Source organism: Eptesicus fuscus, unplaced genomic scaffold (genome assembly GCF_027574615.1).
Source record: "Eptesicus fuscus isolate TK198812 unplaced genomic scaffold, DD_ASM_mEF_20220401 scaffold_52, whole genome shotgun sequence".
Taxonomy (NCBI): domain Eukaryota; kingdom Metazoa; phylum Chordata; class Mammalia; order Chiroptera; family Vespertilionidae; genus Eptesicus; species Eptesicus fuscus.
The window spans coordinates 78,649-93,105 of NW_026557626.1; the positions used below are offsets into that span (position 1 = coordinate 78,649).

Here is a 14,457-nt window from a genome sequence, read left to right on the forward strand (position 1 = left end):
ACTACTTTGATTCCAGGTCAGAGCACATGCCCAGGTTGTGGGCTGGATCCCGAGAGTTGGGCATGCAGGAGGCAGCTGATCAATGATTCTCTCTCATTGATCTGTCTCCCTTTCTCTCTCTCTCTCTCTCTCTGAAATCATAAAAGTATATCGTAAAAAAAAACTATTGCCGTCAAATCCAATAGGAATGCTCACTACATACAAAAGACATAATGGGACAAATTGCAGGGTGATCCTTCCTCTACCTTTGGCTTCTTGCCTGTTGAGCAACTACATTATGTGAACACCCTACAGGGGTCAGGAAATACACAACACCATTAGATTATTCTGCCAATGACGTCAGCTACAGGGAACAGTTTTGGAGGTCCTGAGAATGTCTGCACATAAAGGCCACACAAGCCACAGGCCCAGAACATCTGTGGCCTTATGTTCAGAAGAGGCACTTATCACCGAATTTCCTGGAGGCTTCCCCACTCACTATTGAACCAGTGTTTCTTTCCTCATTGTGGTTCCACCTCAGACACTTACAACAAATCAAAGCAGCCTATGAAATGTCATACTTCCTGGCACATTGCTCCTTGGCAGGACATGGAGAGCAGGTTCCCTAAACATTGCTGAGGCTTATGTACTACATACTGTGAACAGAGAACATGATTCATATTGGTCACAGAAGCAGAGCAAAGGTCTCCTCTTCAGACTGACCTTTGCCCTCAGCAATAATCGAGGCACTAGGCTGAAAATTAAATGCACAAAGTCACGTGGCCTTTCCTTTCAGGACACGGGCTGCAATAAGTAATAAGCCAACATTGGACAGAAAGTGATTTCCGGACATTATGTTGTCTTTTCAAACCACATACACTTTTGGATAAACACAATAGCTATTCATCTCTACATGCTGAAAGATCACATTTGTGTTTGCAAATCATCTGTGGCAATGAATAAAACCAAAATGAAAGGGACAAATGTAAAAATACCGTTAAAAAGATTCTAAACTAGAGCACAGGAGAATAAGAGGATTGCAGGTTGGTGAATAAGAACCCCCCAAATTTATCAAAGCATAATGTGAGTACCACTATGTTCATGAAAGAGGTGGCACTTCTTAGCTGAGAAGGGGTGCTCTGGATGAATCCTGGGTCAGGTCCATTTTCTTGTCAAAGAGAAATGAATGAAGATACTGCCAAGAGCGTGGAGGAACCATAATGACTTCCAGCAGAAGTGAGAACACAGAATACATTCCCCTGAGCACCCAGGGGTGGTGACCGATGCGCACTCCTCAGTTGAGTCAGGTGTTAGAGGTGAAATCTCTTCAGCGACAAAGAGACAGTGACCTCATTTGGGTGGTAGGTCTGGGCATGTTAGCAAGTACAATGCAGCTCCTTCAAGTCTCACTTGTACCTCAGATTTGTGAGGAATCTAGCAGGCTGTATGTTCCCATAAAAGGGGATTACATTCATGGAAAGGGTCTCATAGACCCCCTTAAGTGTTCTTATAATAAGTGAGTAAAATAAACCATTCCCTGCACATTTATAGCTTTTCTCCAGTGTGAACTCTGCGGTGTCTACTGAGGTGAGACGTTTGACTGAAATGCTTCCCACATTCACTGCACTCATATGGCTTTTCTCCAGTGTGAACTCTTTGGTGTACAGTGAGGGTGAACCTTGAACTGAAATGCTTCCCACATTCACTGCACTCATATGGCTTTTCTCCAGTGTGAAGTCTGTGGTGTTTAGTGAGGTTAGACCTTGGACTGAAGGACTTCCCACAGTCACTACACTCATATGGCTTTTCTCCAGTGTGATCTCTGTGGTGTTTAGTGAGGGTAGACCTTTGACTGAAGGACTTCCCACATTCACTGCACTCATATGGCTTTTCTCCAGTGTGAACTCTGTGGTGTTTAGTGAGGTTAGACCTTTTACTGAAGGACTTGCCACAGTCACTACACTCATATGGCTTTTCTCCAGTGTGAACTCTGTGGTGTACAGTGAAGTCACACCTTCTACTGAAGGACTTCCCACAGTCACTGCATTTAAACTGCTTTTCTCTAATGTGAACTGTGTTGTGTTTAATGAAAGCAGGGCTGTCTCTGAAGACCTTCCCACAATCAGTACACTCACGGGGCTTTTCTAGAGTGTGAACTCTCCCATGTTGTAGGTGGGTAAAGTTTTGTCTGAAGACTTTCCCACATTTATTAGACTCATTAATCATATCTCCGGAGCAGAGACCTTTCTGATAAGCAATGTTCTGTTTCTGGCTGGCAGCTCTTTCACATTCAACCCACTGGTGATGTCTTTTTCCACTGAGACATTCCTGTGAACTCTCATTGTTACTGTGTGGCTCCTCAGTGTTCAGAGTGACCTGGTGCTGGAGAAGCCCTGATATGTCTGGGGAGTCCACCCCAACCTCTCTACTAGCTTCAGGCACCCCAGAGAAGTAGAACCAGGAGGATGTCACAAGCGAAGCTCTCTCCATATCTTCTTTCCAGGGCTTCTCTCCACAGGCATCTTTCTGCTGCTGGTGAGGGTTTGCACTGAAACACAAGTCTCTCACACATGCATCACCTAACAACACATTCTTCTCAAAGTATGCCACTTGTAACTCAGTCAGGTGCAAAATACCTTTTAACACCGAGAAGCACGGCTTACACAGATGGGTCCTCTGGGTGGCTGCAGCTCTCTTGGAAGCCCTGATCTGAGAATCTCCTACAGACACACTGTGCTCAGAATAGGCCTCCCCATCATCCATTTTATGCCAAGGACCTGAAAACAGAGGAATGATGCGGAAATGAATGTTGACTGTGGTGACAGAGGGAAGTCCCATTATAAAACTGTGTTGCATATAATACATTGGTCTCATGCAACTGGCTGAAAATAGAAGACCTGAAAGATGAACTAATAAGGTGCAACTGTGAAGTTCCTGACCACTGAAGATCACAAAACAAGAGAAACTTCAACAGAAATAGAGCAAAACCATGGCAAGCACCACATGGAAGAGAAGCAGACTGTCCAGCTCATTCTGCTGCTGACAGCATTCAGTAGATCTTCTCTGCTGGTGACATGGGCAAGCTGTGCAGAAGGTTGGTTACAAGTAAAATTCAATAAACAAGTTGCTGGTGTTTGAGGGGTGTTTAAGCATGAATGTGCTCCTTATAACACTTGCATAGGTCCATGTTGTAGTATACTGCATAAATTGATGTGCAGAGGAGTAGATGATGTAAAAAGGGCACAAAGGCGAAGGTAGACACTGCTAGGAAGTCACCGATGAAATGACAAGTCATCAAAGTGTCAAGTGTGGAAAAGAAAGGAATAAATGAGGTGTGGCAATTGAAACCTGCACTGAACAGTGCTGTACAGGAGCAGGATCCCGGAATAATATGAACACCATCCCTATGTCATACTTCCCCTCAGTTGCCACTCAGCCGGGCTAAGCATCCTCTAGGACCATCCTGTATGTTCACCTGGAGAAACCCAGGGTTCTCTCTGCACCTCCTGTTCTAGAAGTATGTACAAACTAAATATTCTGAGTATCAATGAAAAGACAACAGAGGTGAGCAGCCATCACTTGCCCATAGCATTCAGCTTGCAATAGTATCCAGGGAAGGTAATATTACAAACAATAATTGGAGGGTCTTACAAGAACAGCCCCTGCCCCCAGGTCCAGGTAAGGCCATGAGGCTGGGTCCCGGGTCCGGGTGAGGCCTTGCGCACCTAGCTCCAGGTGAGGCCACGTGCCCCTGGGTCTGGGAGAGGCCACGCGCCCCCGGTTCCGGGTGAGGCCATGTGTCCCTGGATTCGGGTGAGGCCTCGCGCACCTCGTTCTGGGTGAGGCCACGCGCCCCTGGGTCTGGGAGAGGCCATGCGCCCCCGGGTCCAGGTGAGGCCATGTGTCCCTGGATCCGGGTAAGGCTGGGTCCCGGGTCCGGTTGAGGCCACGCGCCCCTGGGTCCTGGTGAGGCCATGTGTCCGGTGAGGCCTCACGCACCTAGGTCCGGGTGAGGCCACGCGGCCCTGGGTCTGGGAGAGGCCACACACCGCGGATTCAGGTGAGGCCACGCGCCCCTGTGTCTGGGAGAGGCCATGTGCCCCTGGGTCTGAGTGAGGCCACGTGCCCCTGAGTTCGGGTGAAGCCGTGCCCCTGGGTCCGGCCGAGACCAAACCAGAGGGAGTCGGACCTCCATTACCACCATTTGTCCACCATCCAGAGCTGAGGGGTCAGTGCTGACATGTACACATAAGGAACTGGTGGACATTGAAATTGGGTCTCTAAAGAACTGTTGGTCCAGAAAGAAACTCAATACAGACTGATTCATTTGCCTGTCAGCATAACTATTATTGCTCGTCTCACATTCGGTTCTTATAAATATATCTCTAGTGACACATGATCTCGCTCATCTAGGGGAAATGATGAACAACATAGACTGATGAACAAGAACAGAACCAGAAACAAGGAGGCATCGGTCGGACTATCGGGCCTCAGAGGGAGGATAGGGGAGGGTGGGGGGAGGAGGGAGAGATCAACCAAAGGACTTGTGTGCATGCATATGAGCCTATCCAATGGTTAAGTTCAACAGGGGGTTGGGGCATCCATGGGGAGGGGTGTGGGATGGGAATGGGGGGATGAGGACAAATATGTGACACCTTAATCAATAAAGAAATTTAAAAAAAAAGTGCAGCATCATAGGAGGTGGGCTATGAATATCTGAGATCTGATTGTTGTTCTTAATAATTGAGGTTGAAGGAAATACAGTCATGGAGAGAGGCCTACGTGGCAGGAATCAAGGCTGCCTCTATGAGTGTGGACTATCAGAGTGTGGGTAGTGCTTGATCCTGATTCAATATGGCAACCATCCTCTGACCACACATGCTGAGTAATAAGTAAAAGGCCTGAAGATGAGTATGGGGGCTGGGCCTGTCGCAGTGCAGGTGTGAGAGAGGTGTGGTAGAAAGAGGGATGTGCACTCGGAGAGGGAAGGTGAATTCATGGTCACAACACCATGACATTGACATAGAGTGAATGAAGGAAGAGTCTGTTTCTGGTGGTCCCTGGATGTAACAATGAGGTGAACTTTAGGGTAATTGCCTGTAAAGAGAGGAGTTTGGGTGCTACTTTCTAGGTTAAGAGCTTAGGTGCTAAATGACTACCCACCTGTCATTTGTTGTTGGTTGTGACACACTGGTTGAAAAGAATGACATAGCATTAATCAGTGTTATCCAGGCTTGTAAACCTCCACTGGCACGGGTAACGAAAAAGGGTAAGAGAGAAATAGATTATGGAAGTGTTGAACTATAATTTTGGAAAAGAGGGTGATTAGGAAATAATTTATCCTGTCACTGTTGGGGTCCTGAGCCTCAAACCTTGCCTACGCATCCTCTATCATGGCAAAGGCCCCCGCTAATAAGTGAGAAAAATAGACCATTCCCTGCACATTTATGGCTTTTCTCCAGTGTGACCTCTGCGGTGTGTAGTGAGGTGAAATGTTTGACTGAAATGCTTCCCACATTCACTACACTCATATGGCTTTTCTCCAGTGTGAACTCTGTGGTGTCTAGTGAGGGTAGACCTTCGACTGAAGGACGTCCCACATTCACTACACTCATATGGCTTTTCTCCATTGTGAACTCTGTGGTGTTTAGTGAGGTGAGACCATTGACTGAAATGCTTCCCACATTCACTACACTCATATGGCTTTTCTCCAGTGTGAACACTGTGGTGTCTAGTGAAGTCACACCTTGTACTGAAGGATTTCCCACAGTCACTGCACTTAAACTGCTTTTCTCTAATGTGAAATCTGTTGTGTTTAATGACAGCAGGGATTTCACTGAAGACCTTCCCACAATCAGTACACTCACAGGGCTTTTCTACAGTGTGAACTCTCCCATGTTGTAGGTGGGTAAAGTTTTGTCTGAACACTTTCCCACATTTATTAGACTCATTAATCATATCTGCGGAGCAGAGGCCTTTCTGATAAGCAACTTTCTGTTTGTGGCTGGCAGCTGTTTCACATTCAACCCACTGGTGATGTCTTTTTCCACGGAGACATTCCTGTGAAATCTCGTTGTTACTGTGTGGCTCCTCAGTATTAAGAGTAGCCTGGTGTTGGGGAAGCCCTGAGATGGCTGGGGAGTCCACCCCTGCTTCAGGCACCCCAGAGAAGTAGAACCAGCAAGTTGTCACAAGTGAACCTCTCTCCATATCTTCTTTCCAGGGCTTCTCTCCACAGGCATCCTTCTGCTGCTGGTGAGGGTTTGCACTGAAACACAACTCTCTCACACATGCATCACTTAGGAACACATTCTTCTCAAAGTATGCCACTTGTAACTCAGTCAGGTGCAAAATGTCTTTTAACACCAAGAAGCACGGCTTACACAGATGGGTCCTCTGGGTGGCTGCGGCTGTCTTGGAAGCCCTGACCTGAGAGTCTCCTATAGATACACTGTGCTCAGAATAGGCCTCTGCATCATCCATTTTATGCCAAGGACCTGAAAACAGAGGAATGATGCGAAAATGAATGTTGACTGTGGTGACAGAGGGAAGTCCCATTATAAAACTGTGTTGCACATAATACATTGGTCTCATGCAACTGGCTGAAAATAGAAGACCTGAAAGATGAACTAATAAGATGCAACTGTGAAGTTCTTGACCACTGAAGATCACAAAACAAGAGAGACTTCAACAGAAATAGAGCAAAAACATGGCAAGCACCACATGGAAGAGAAGCGGACTGTCCAGCTCATTCTGCTGCTAACAGCATTCAGTAGATCTTCTCTGCTGGTGACATGGGCAAGCTGTGCAGAAGGTTGGTTGCATCTCATTCCAAGCAAAATTCAATAAACAAGTAGCAGGTGTTTGAGGGGTATTTAAGCATGAATGTGCTCCTTATAACACTTGCATAGGTCCATGTTGTAGTATACTGCAGAAAGAAATGTGCAGGGGAATAGGTGATGTAAAAAGGACTCAAAGGCGAAGGTAGACAATGCTAGGAAGTCACCGAAGAAATGACAAATCAGCAAAGTGTCAAGTGTGGAAAAGAAAGGAATAAATGAGGTGTGGCCATTGGAACCTGCACCAAACACTGTAGTACAGGAGCAGGATCCCGGTATAATCTGAACACCATCCTTATGTCATACTTCCCTTCAGTTGTCACTCAGCCGGGCTAAGCATCCTCTAGCACCATCCTGTATGTTTACCCTGGAGAAACCCAGGGTTCTCCCTGCACCTCCTGTTCTAGAAGTATGTACAAACTAAATATTCTGAGTATCAATGAAAAGACAACAGAGGTGAGCAGCCATCACTTGCCCATAGCATTTAGCTAACAATAGTATCCAGGGAAGGTAATATTACAAACAATAATTGGAGGGTCTTACAAGAACAGTTCCTGACTCATGTATGTAAAGAAGATAACTGACACAGGGTCTTTATCAACAGGAAAGGTGCAGAATGGGAAGCCGTGGATGGGGATGGAGTCACCCTCCCTGGAGTGGAAGAGCAGGAGGGACCCATTAAGCTGTCTGTAAGAATGCTGACACCCAGACACTTCCTGCAGTTTCTGAGGCAACTGGTGTCAGGGAGGTTCGTGGAGTCTATTGCTCAGGGCTCTCTCCACAGCTCAGCACTGGCAGCCACAGCTCATTTGACAAGACAGTGGGGGAAATGAGCTGAGCCCATCGTCTGGCTTTGAGAGAGAGAGAGTCCAAAGTCTGGAGATTAAATAAAGTGTTGGCGCCAAAACCGGTTTGGCTCAGTGGATAGTGTTGGCCTGCAGACTGAAAGATCCTAGGTTTGATTCCGGTCAAAGGCATGTACCTTGGTTGCAGGCACATCACCAGTAGGGTGTGTGCAAGAGGCAGCTGATCGATGTATCTTTCTAATCGATGTTTCTAACTCTATCTCTCTCTCTTCCTTTATGTAAAAAATCAATAAAATATTTTTTTTTAAAAAAAAGAGTGGGCAAAAACGTCAGGACACTAGGAGAGATGTGAAGGTCTTACCTAAGAATGATACAAGTGCAAACACTTCCAGCATCACATCACAGTACAGACGTCTCTGAGCCTCATCAAGGATCTCCCACTCCTCCTGAGAGAAGGCAATGGCCACGTCCTCAAAGTTCATATCCTGTCATAATGGGCACAGAACATCCCATGATTAGATTCTCTCTTGAGATTCCAAGTTTGCCATACTACCCACCCTGCACATGCATATGCTCCCCTACTCCCCACATCAGAGAAGAAAACAGCCCTTGGCCCCATTAAAGTCAATCTCTCCTTATATTCTTACTGATGCTGTGTCTTCCCACAACAATAAAGGCAGATGAACAGATACAAGTTACCTGTGCTCTCATCCTCAAATAGGAGTCACCCTGCCCCCTTTCAATAATTGTTGGTGTCAGGAACATAGGGTAGGAGGAGATGTTGCATATAATGGGAAGGTGATAGATTTGACTCTGGTCTTGTCAGGCAATACCCATGTTGTCCACCAAATTGTCCCTCCAAGACACCAAACAACACAGTAATGCCGATTGCACTTCTGACCCCAATCCTAGTTGGCTGAGGCCATCACTCTCTATTAACTGCTACCCATGGTTCTTTGATCCACACTTGTCTCACACAGCTTCATTCCCAAAGGCACAACTTCACTGGTAACACAAGTAAGCCATGGCGAGGACAGGGTGTTTTCTAATCAGCTTATTTCCCCAAATTCTAGTTCACCAGCTCTGTAATACATTTCTCTCTCACCCTTCTCTCTTCTCCTTGCCCCATGCCGGTGGGGATTTTCAACTGCAGGTGGCACTGATGTATGCTATCTCATTCCTAGTGTTCACTGGTTCAGCCCTCAACAACAAATGGCAGGTGGTCACATATATGGCCTCTAAGCTCTACACTTGTCATGTAGCACCACAGCAACCCATCTTGTTAGAAATTATCCTAAAATCCCCCATATCATATCATAAAGACACCATCAGAGATGGACTCCCCTTTCATTCATTTGTATATCATGGTTAGTGTCCGGCCGCTTTGCTTTTAGTCCCAGGGACCACACTGATGTCATCATCCCCTGTGTGTGATTGTGCCGCTCAGCCCGGGTTCCCCACCTGCCATAGAGGGCACCTCCCATACTGTTCTCTGGGTCACTGTATGCTCTGCCCTCAGGAGAACCTTGGCTGCTTGTCCTCACAGGTCCCTAGGCTGTGCTGGTGTCAGATGTGTGTGGACTGACTAGGTGATTAAAACATATATACTGATTTCAGAGAGAGAGAAATAGGGATATACTATAGATATATATATATATATATAGATATATATGCACACTAATAAAGTAGTAATACGCTAATTCAACTGGGCGACCTTCCAGATATCCTTCGGGATAAAGCCTGGGGCTTTGCTGTCCTGTAAACCATCCCCAAACGACTCTCAGCCCTTTGCCCAGCTGGCCCTCACCCATGCACTGAGTGCCTATCTATACTAATAAAAAGGCAGTATGCTAATTAGACAGGGAGACATTCTGGAGGTCCTTCAGGACAAAGCCATGGTGGCGGGGCTAAGGCAGAGGTAGTTAGGGGTGATCAGGCCAGGAGTGGTGGGCATTTGGGGGTGATCAGCACAGGAGAAGAGGAATTTGGAGGTGATCAGGCAGGCAAGGGGGAGTCAATTGCAGTGACCAGGCCAGGAGGGAGGGCAGTAGGGGCTAGCAGGCTGGCGGGAGGACAGTTGAGGACGATTAGGCCAGCAAGGGGGGCAGCAGGAGGCGAGAAGGCCAGTGGCGTGGGGCAGTTGGGCAAGAGCAGGATGGCATCACAGTTTTAAGGGGCGATCAGGCAGGCAGGCAGATGAGCGGTTAGGAGCCAGCATTCCTGGAGTGCGAGAGGGATGTCCGACTGACATCCCCCAAGGGGTCCCAGATTGAAGAGGGTGCAGGCCAGGCTGAGGGACACCCCCTACACCCCGTGCAGGAAACTCATGCACTGGTCCACTAATGCACACACACAGACACACACACACACACACACACACACACACACACACACACTGAGTGGCCAGATTATTATGATTTCTGAACACATAATAATGTGGCCACTCTGTGTATATTGTACATAATAAAAGGCTAATATGTAAATTGTCCCCTCGACCTGGAGTTCACCAAGCAAGCAGGCCAGACAACCGCCCATGTTCCCTCCCCCTGGCCAGGCTTGCCAGAACCCACCCATCAGCCATGCACGAATTCATGCACTGGGCCTCTAATACACACACACACACACACACTCACACACACACACACATACACACACACAAACACACAATGAGTGGACAGATTATTATGCGTTCAGAGATCATAATAATCTGGCCACTCAGTGTATATACTAATAAAAGAGTAATATGCTAATTCAACCTAGAGACCTTCTGGACGAAGCCAGGGGTTTGGCTGGCCTGCAAACAACCCTCTAATGGCCCTCAGCTCCTGGCCCTGGCTGACCACACCCCCAGCAGGTACCTTCAACCAAATGGGGGTGTGACCAGCCTGCAATTGCCCTCAGCCCCTACCCCAGGCCGGCCATGCCCCCCCATTAGAGACCCTTATCCTGATGGGGGCGTGGCTGGCCAGCAAACGGCCCTCAGCCCCTAGCCCATACCGGCCATGCTCCCCCATCAGAGACCCTCATCCGATGGGTGTGTGGCTGACCTGCATACTGCCCCAGTTCCTCACCCAGGCTGGCACGACCCCAAGTGGGTACCCCCACCCCAATGGGGACATGGCCGGCTTACAAACCACCCTGGGCCCCTCTCCCATGCCACCCCCGCTTCCCAAATGGACCCCTACCCTGAACCAGGACCTCCTTCAGGGCAGACCAGCCGGCCCTCACCCATGCACCAAGCCCCTATCAATACTAACAAAAATGTAGTATGCTAATTAGACCAGGAGACATTCCGGACATCCTTCCAGACAAAGCCATGGTGTCAGGGCTAAGGCAGAGGCGGTAGGGGTGATCAGGCCAGGAAGGGAGTGCATTTGCAGGTGATCAGGCCAGCAGGGGGGGCCAGTTGGCTGGCAGTGGGGGGCAGTTGGGGGCAAGCAGGCTGGAAGGGGGACAGTTGGGGGCAAGCAGGTCAGCAGGGGGACAGTTGGGGGCAAACAGGCCAGCAGGGAGGGCAGTTCCGAGCAAGCAGGCCAGCAGGGGTGGAAGTTGGCGGTGAGCAGGCTGGCCGGGAGGGGGGCAGGTAGGGGTGAACAGGCAGGCAGGCAGGGCCAGTTGAGGGCGAGAAGGCTAGCGGGGCGGGATAGTTGGGAGCGAGCAGGTCAGCAAGCGGAGTGGTTAGGGGCAATCAGGCAGGCAGGCAGGTGAGCGGTTAGGAGCCAGGGGTCCTGGATTGCGAGAGGGATATCCTACTGCCGGTTTAGGCCTGATCCCACAGGGGATCCCAGATTGGAGAGGGTGCAGGCCAGGCTGAGGGACATTCCCCGCCCCCCATGCACGAAAGTCATGTACATATGAAATATATGGACTCAAGAAATTCACTAGTATATATTCATTGAGTGGCCAGGAAATTATGATCTCTGAATGCATAATAATCTGGCCACTTAGTATATATCCTGTATAATAAAAGGTTACTATGCAATTTGTCGCCTCGATCAGGAGTTCAACCAGCAGGCATGCTGGCCAACTGCCCATGTCCCCTACCCTTGGTCAGGCTGGCCATACCCCAACCATGAATGAATTCATGCACCAGGGGTCATATATATATATATATATATATATATATACACACTGAATGGCCAGATTATTATGCATTCAGAGATCATAATAATCTGTCCACTGTGTCTGTGTGTGTGTTTCTGTATGTGTGTATATATATATATATATATATATAGATATATAGAGAGAGAGAGAGAGAGAGAGAGAGAGACACAGAGAGAGAGAGAGAGAGATCTATTTTTTGTACCATAAATTTTATACATTTTAGTAATTGATATATATATAATAGGACTTCGGGTTACGTCGGAGATCTGTTCCTATGGTGCGACTTAATGCAATTTTTAAGTAAAAACCCACCTACATAAGCACCTACGTCACTCACATTGCACACATACACAGCAGAAATGAAGTGAAACAGTAAAAAACATTTTTTTTAAGTAAAATAACAATTCCTGACCTTTACTTGTGGTAAATAAATAATAAAAAGCATAAAGCACATACGTACATATAAGGGTAAATATTGGATTATCCTTACCTTTACTACTGTTGTTGGCTTGCACACTGGACGTTGCAAAGTGGGGAAAGACAGGTTTACACTTGGCTGCTGCGGGGAGGAGGTTTGAGAGGCAGAACCTGCAGAAGATGCATGTGATCCTGGGTCAGGTGAGTCCGGAGAGGCAGAACCTGCAGAAGGTGCTGGAGATCCTGGGTCAGGTGAGACCGGAGAGGCAGGACTTGTAGAAGGTGCTGGAGATCCTGGGTCAGGTGAGACCTGAGAGGCAGGACCTGTAGAAGGTGCTGGAGATCCTGGGTCAGGTGAGTCTGGAGAAGCAGAACCTGTAGAAGGTGCTGGAGAGCCTGGGTCAGGTGAGTCTGGAGAAGCATATGAGGTGGAGGGTACGGGATCTGTTGCAGGCCTCTCCACCTTCTTAAAATAACGTTCGAGGCTAGTCTGGAAGGATACCTTCTTCTTGTCCTCCCAAATCTCCTTGTAACACCACAGGCTATCCATGACGCCTCTGGCAACCTTAGTGTACCTGTCACTGTTGGGGTCCTGAGCCTCAAACCTTGCCAACGCATCCTCTATCATGGCCAAGGCCCCTGCTAATTCCCTGCTTGTAAATCTCCTGGGCTCTGGGGTTGGGGTGTCTTCCTCTTCAATGAACTGCTGTTTCAGTTGAGTGAGGTCCTCGGCAGACAGCTCCTCTCCATGAGATGCCAGCAGCTCTGTGACATCCTCAGCCTCCACCTCCAAATCAAGCTGCTTACTCAACTCAACAACATTCTTGATTTCAACCTCCACGGAATCCTCAAAGCCATGGAAATCGTTCACAAACTGGGGACACAATTTTTTCCAAACACCATTCAAGTTCGTCTGTGTAACTTCATCCCAAGAATCAGAAATGTTTTTTACAGCAGCAAGAACATTGTAAGATTTCCAAAAGTCCTTGAGAGTCAACTCTTTATCCTTCTGCGTTGCCCTAAAAGCCATAGCAAATGTCCTTCGGAGGTAGTAGGCCTTGAAAGAGGCAATGACACCTTGGCCCATAGGCTGTAAAAGGGAGGTGGTGCTAGGTGGAAGGTAAACCACCTTGACATTTGGGTGAAAGTCATTCAAATCGGCAGGGTGACAAGGGGCACTGTCCAGCACTAGCAACACCTTAAAGGGCAGCCCCCTTGAAGCACAGTAGTCCCTGACTTCTGGCACAAAATGGTTGGTGAACCAGTCCTCAAATACGCTGAGTGTCACCCATGCCTTCTTGTTAGATTTCCAGATGACAGGTAATAGACCCTTCCATATGCCCTTGATTGCCCTTGGATTCTCGGCCAGACACACCAAGGGCTTCAGCTTGAAGTCACCAGCAGCATTAGCCCCAAGTAGCACACTCAATCTCTCCTTGCTGGCTTTATGGCCTGATGCTGTCTTCTCCTCCTTGCCAATGTACTTATGTGTAGGCATATGCTTCCAGAACAAGCCTGTCTCATGCACATGAAACACTTGTTGATCACAGTAACGCCCCTCCCTAATGATCTCAGCCAACGCACTAAAAAAATCACCAGCTGCTTTAGCATCATCACTAGCAGCTTCCCCTGGCACCTTAAGATTATGCAAATTAGCACGAGCCTTAAAACGCATAAACCAACCTTTGCTAGCCACAAACTCTTCACTTTCACTCCCTTCCCCCTTTTCTTTTTTCAAGGCCTCAAACAATCTTTCAGCCTTCTCCTGAATCACCATCTGGCTAACTGGGATACGCCCTTGATGCTGCTCATCCAGCCAAAGCACTAATAATCTTTCCATCTCAGTAATGAGACCACTACGCTGCTCTGTAACCACAGTTGATGTCATAGGAGCAGATCCTTTCACATGTTCAAGTACAAGCTTTTGATCATCGATGATTGTCGAGACAGTTGTAGGACTTTGGCCAAGCAACCGGCTGATGTGTGTAGATGTTTCGCCCTCTTCTGAGCGTCTTATTATGTCTCCTTTCACTTCCATTGTGAGGGCTTTCCTTGTTTTTGTAGCACTGCCATCAGAAGAATCTGCCTTATGCTTAGGAGCCATAAGGAAGGGCAAAAACTGTTCAAAATAACAATACAAACAAAAGAGAGCGAATGAAGCACAATCCAAATGGCTTATAAATGGCGACTGAATGACAGCATCTTCCTTGTATAGCACCGCGTGATGACTTATTCATCCACTCCGCTGGCCAACTAGTTCCCGGGCGAACAGCGTGCAAACGCCTGACATCGAATGACTGAACTTTTTTTTA

The 14,457-nt window shown here is 47.8% G+C and overlaps 1 protein-coding gene across 1 annotated transcript; it reads right to left on the bottom strand.

Moving 5' to 3' along the window:
- Positions 1–317: 317 nt before the first annotated feature.
- On the bottom strand, positions 318–13,650 carry LOC129148469 (tigger transposable element-derived protein 1-like). Its single transcript, XM_054713450.1, has 4 exons — positions 12,219–13,650; positions 7,986–8,109; positions 2,643–2,756; positions 318–343 (listed from the first exon to the last, which is right to left on the bottom strand). The coding sequence occupies exons 1-4, from the start codon at positions 13,641–13,643 to the stop codon at positions 318–320; spliced, it is 1,689 nt and encodes a 562-aa protein (XP_054569425.1). The 5' UTR covers positions 13,644–13,650.
- Positions 13,651–14,457: the final 807 nt, after the last annotated feature.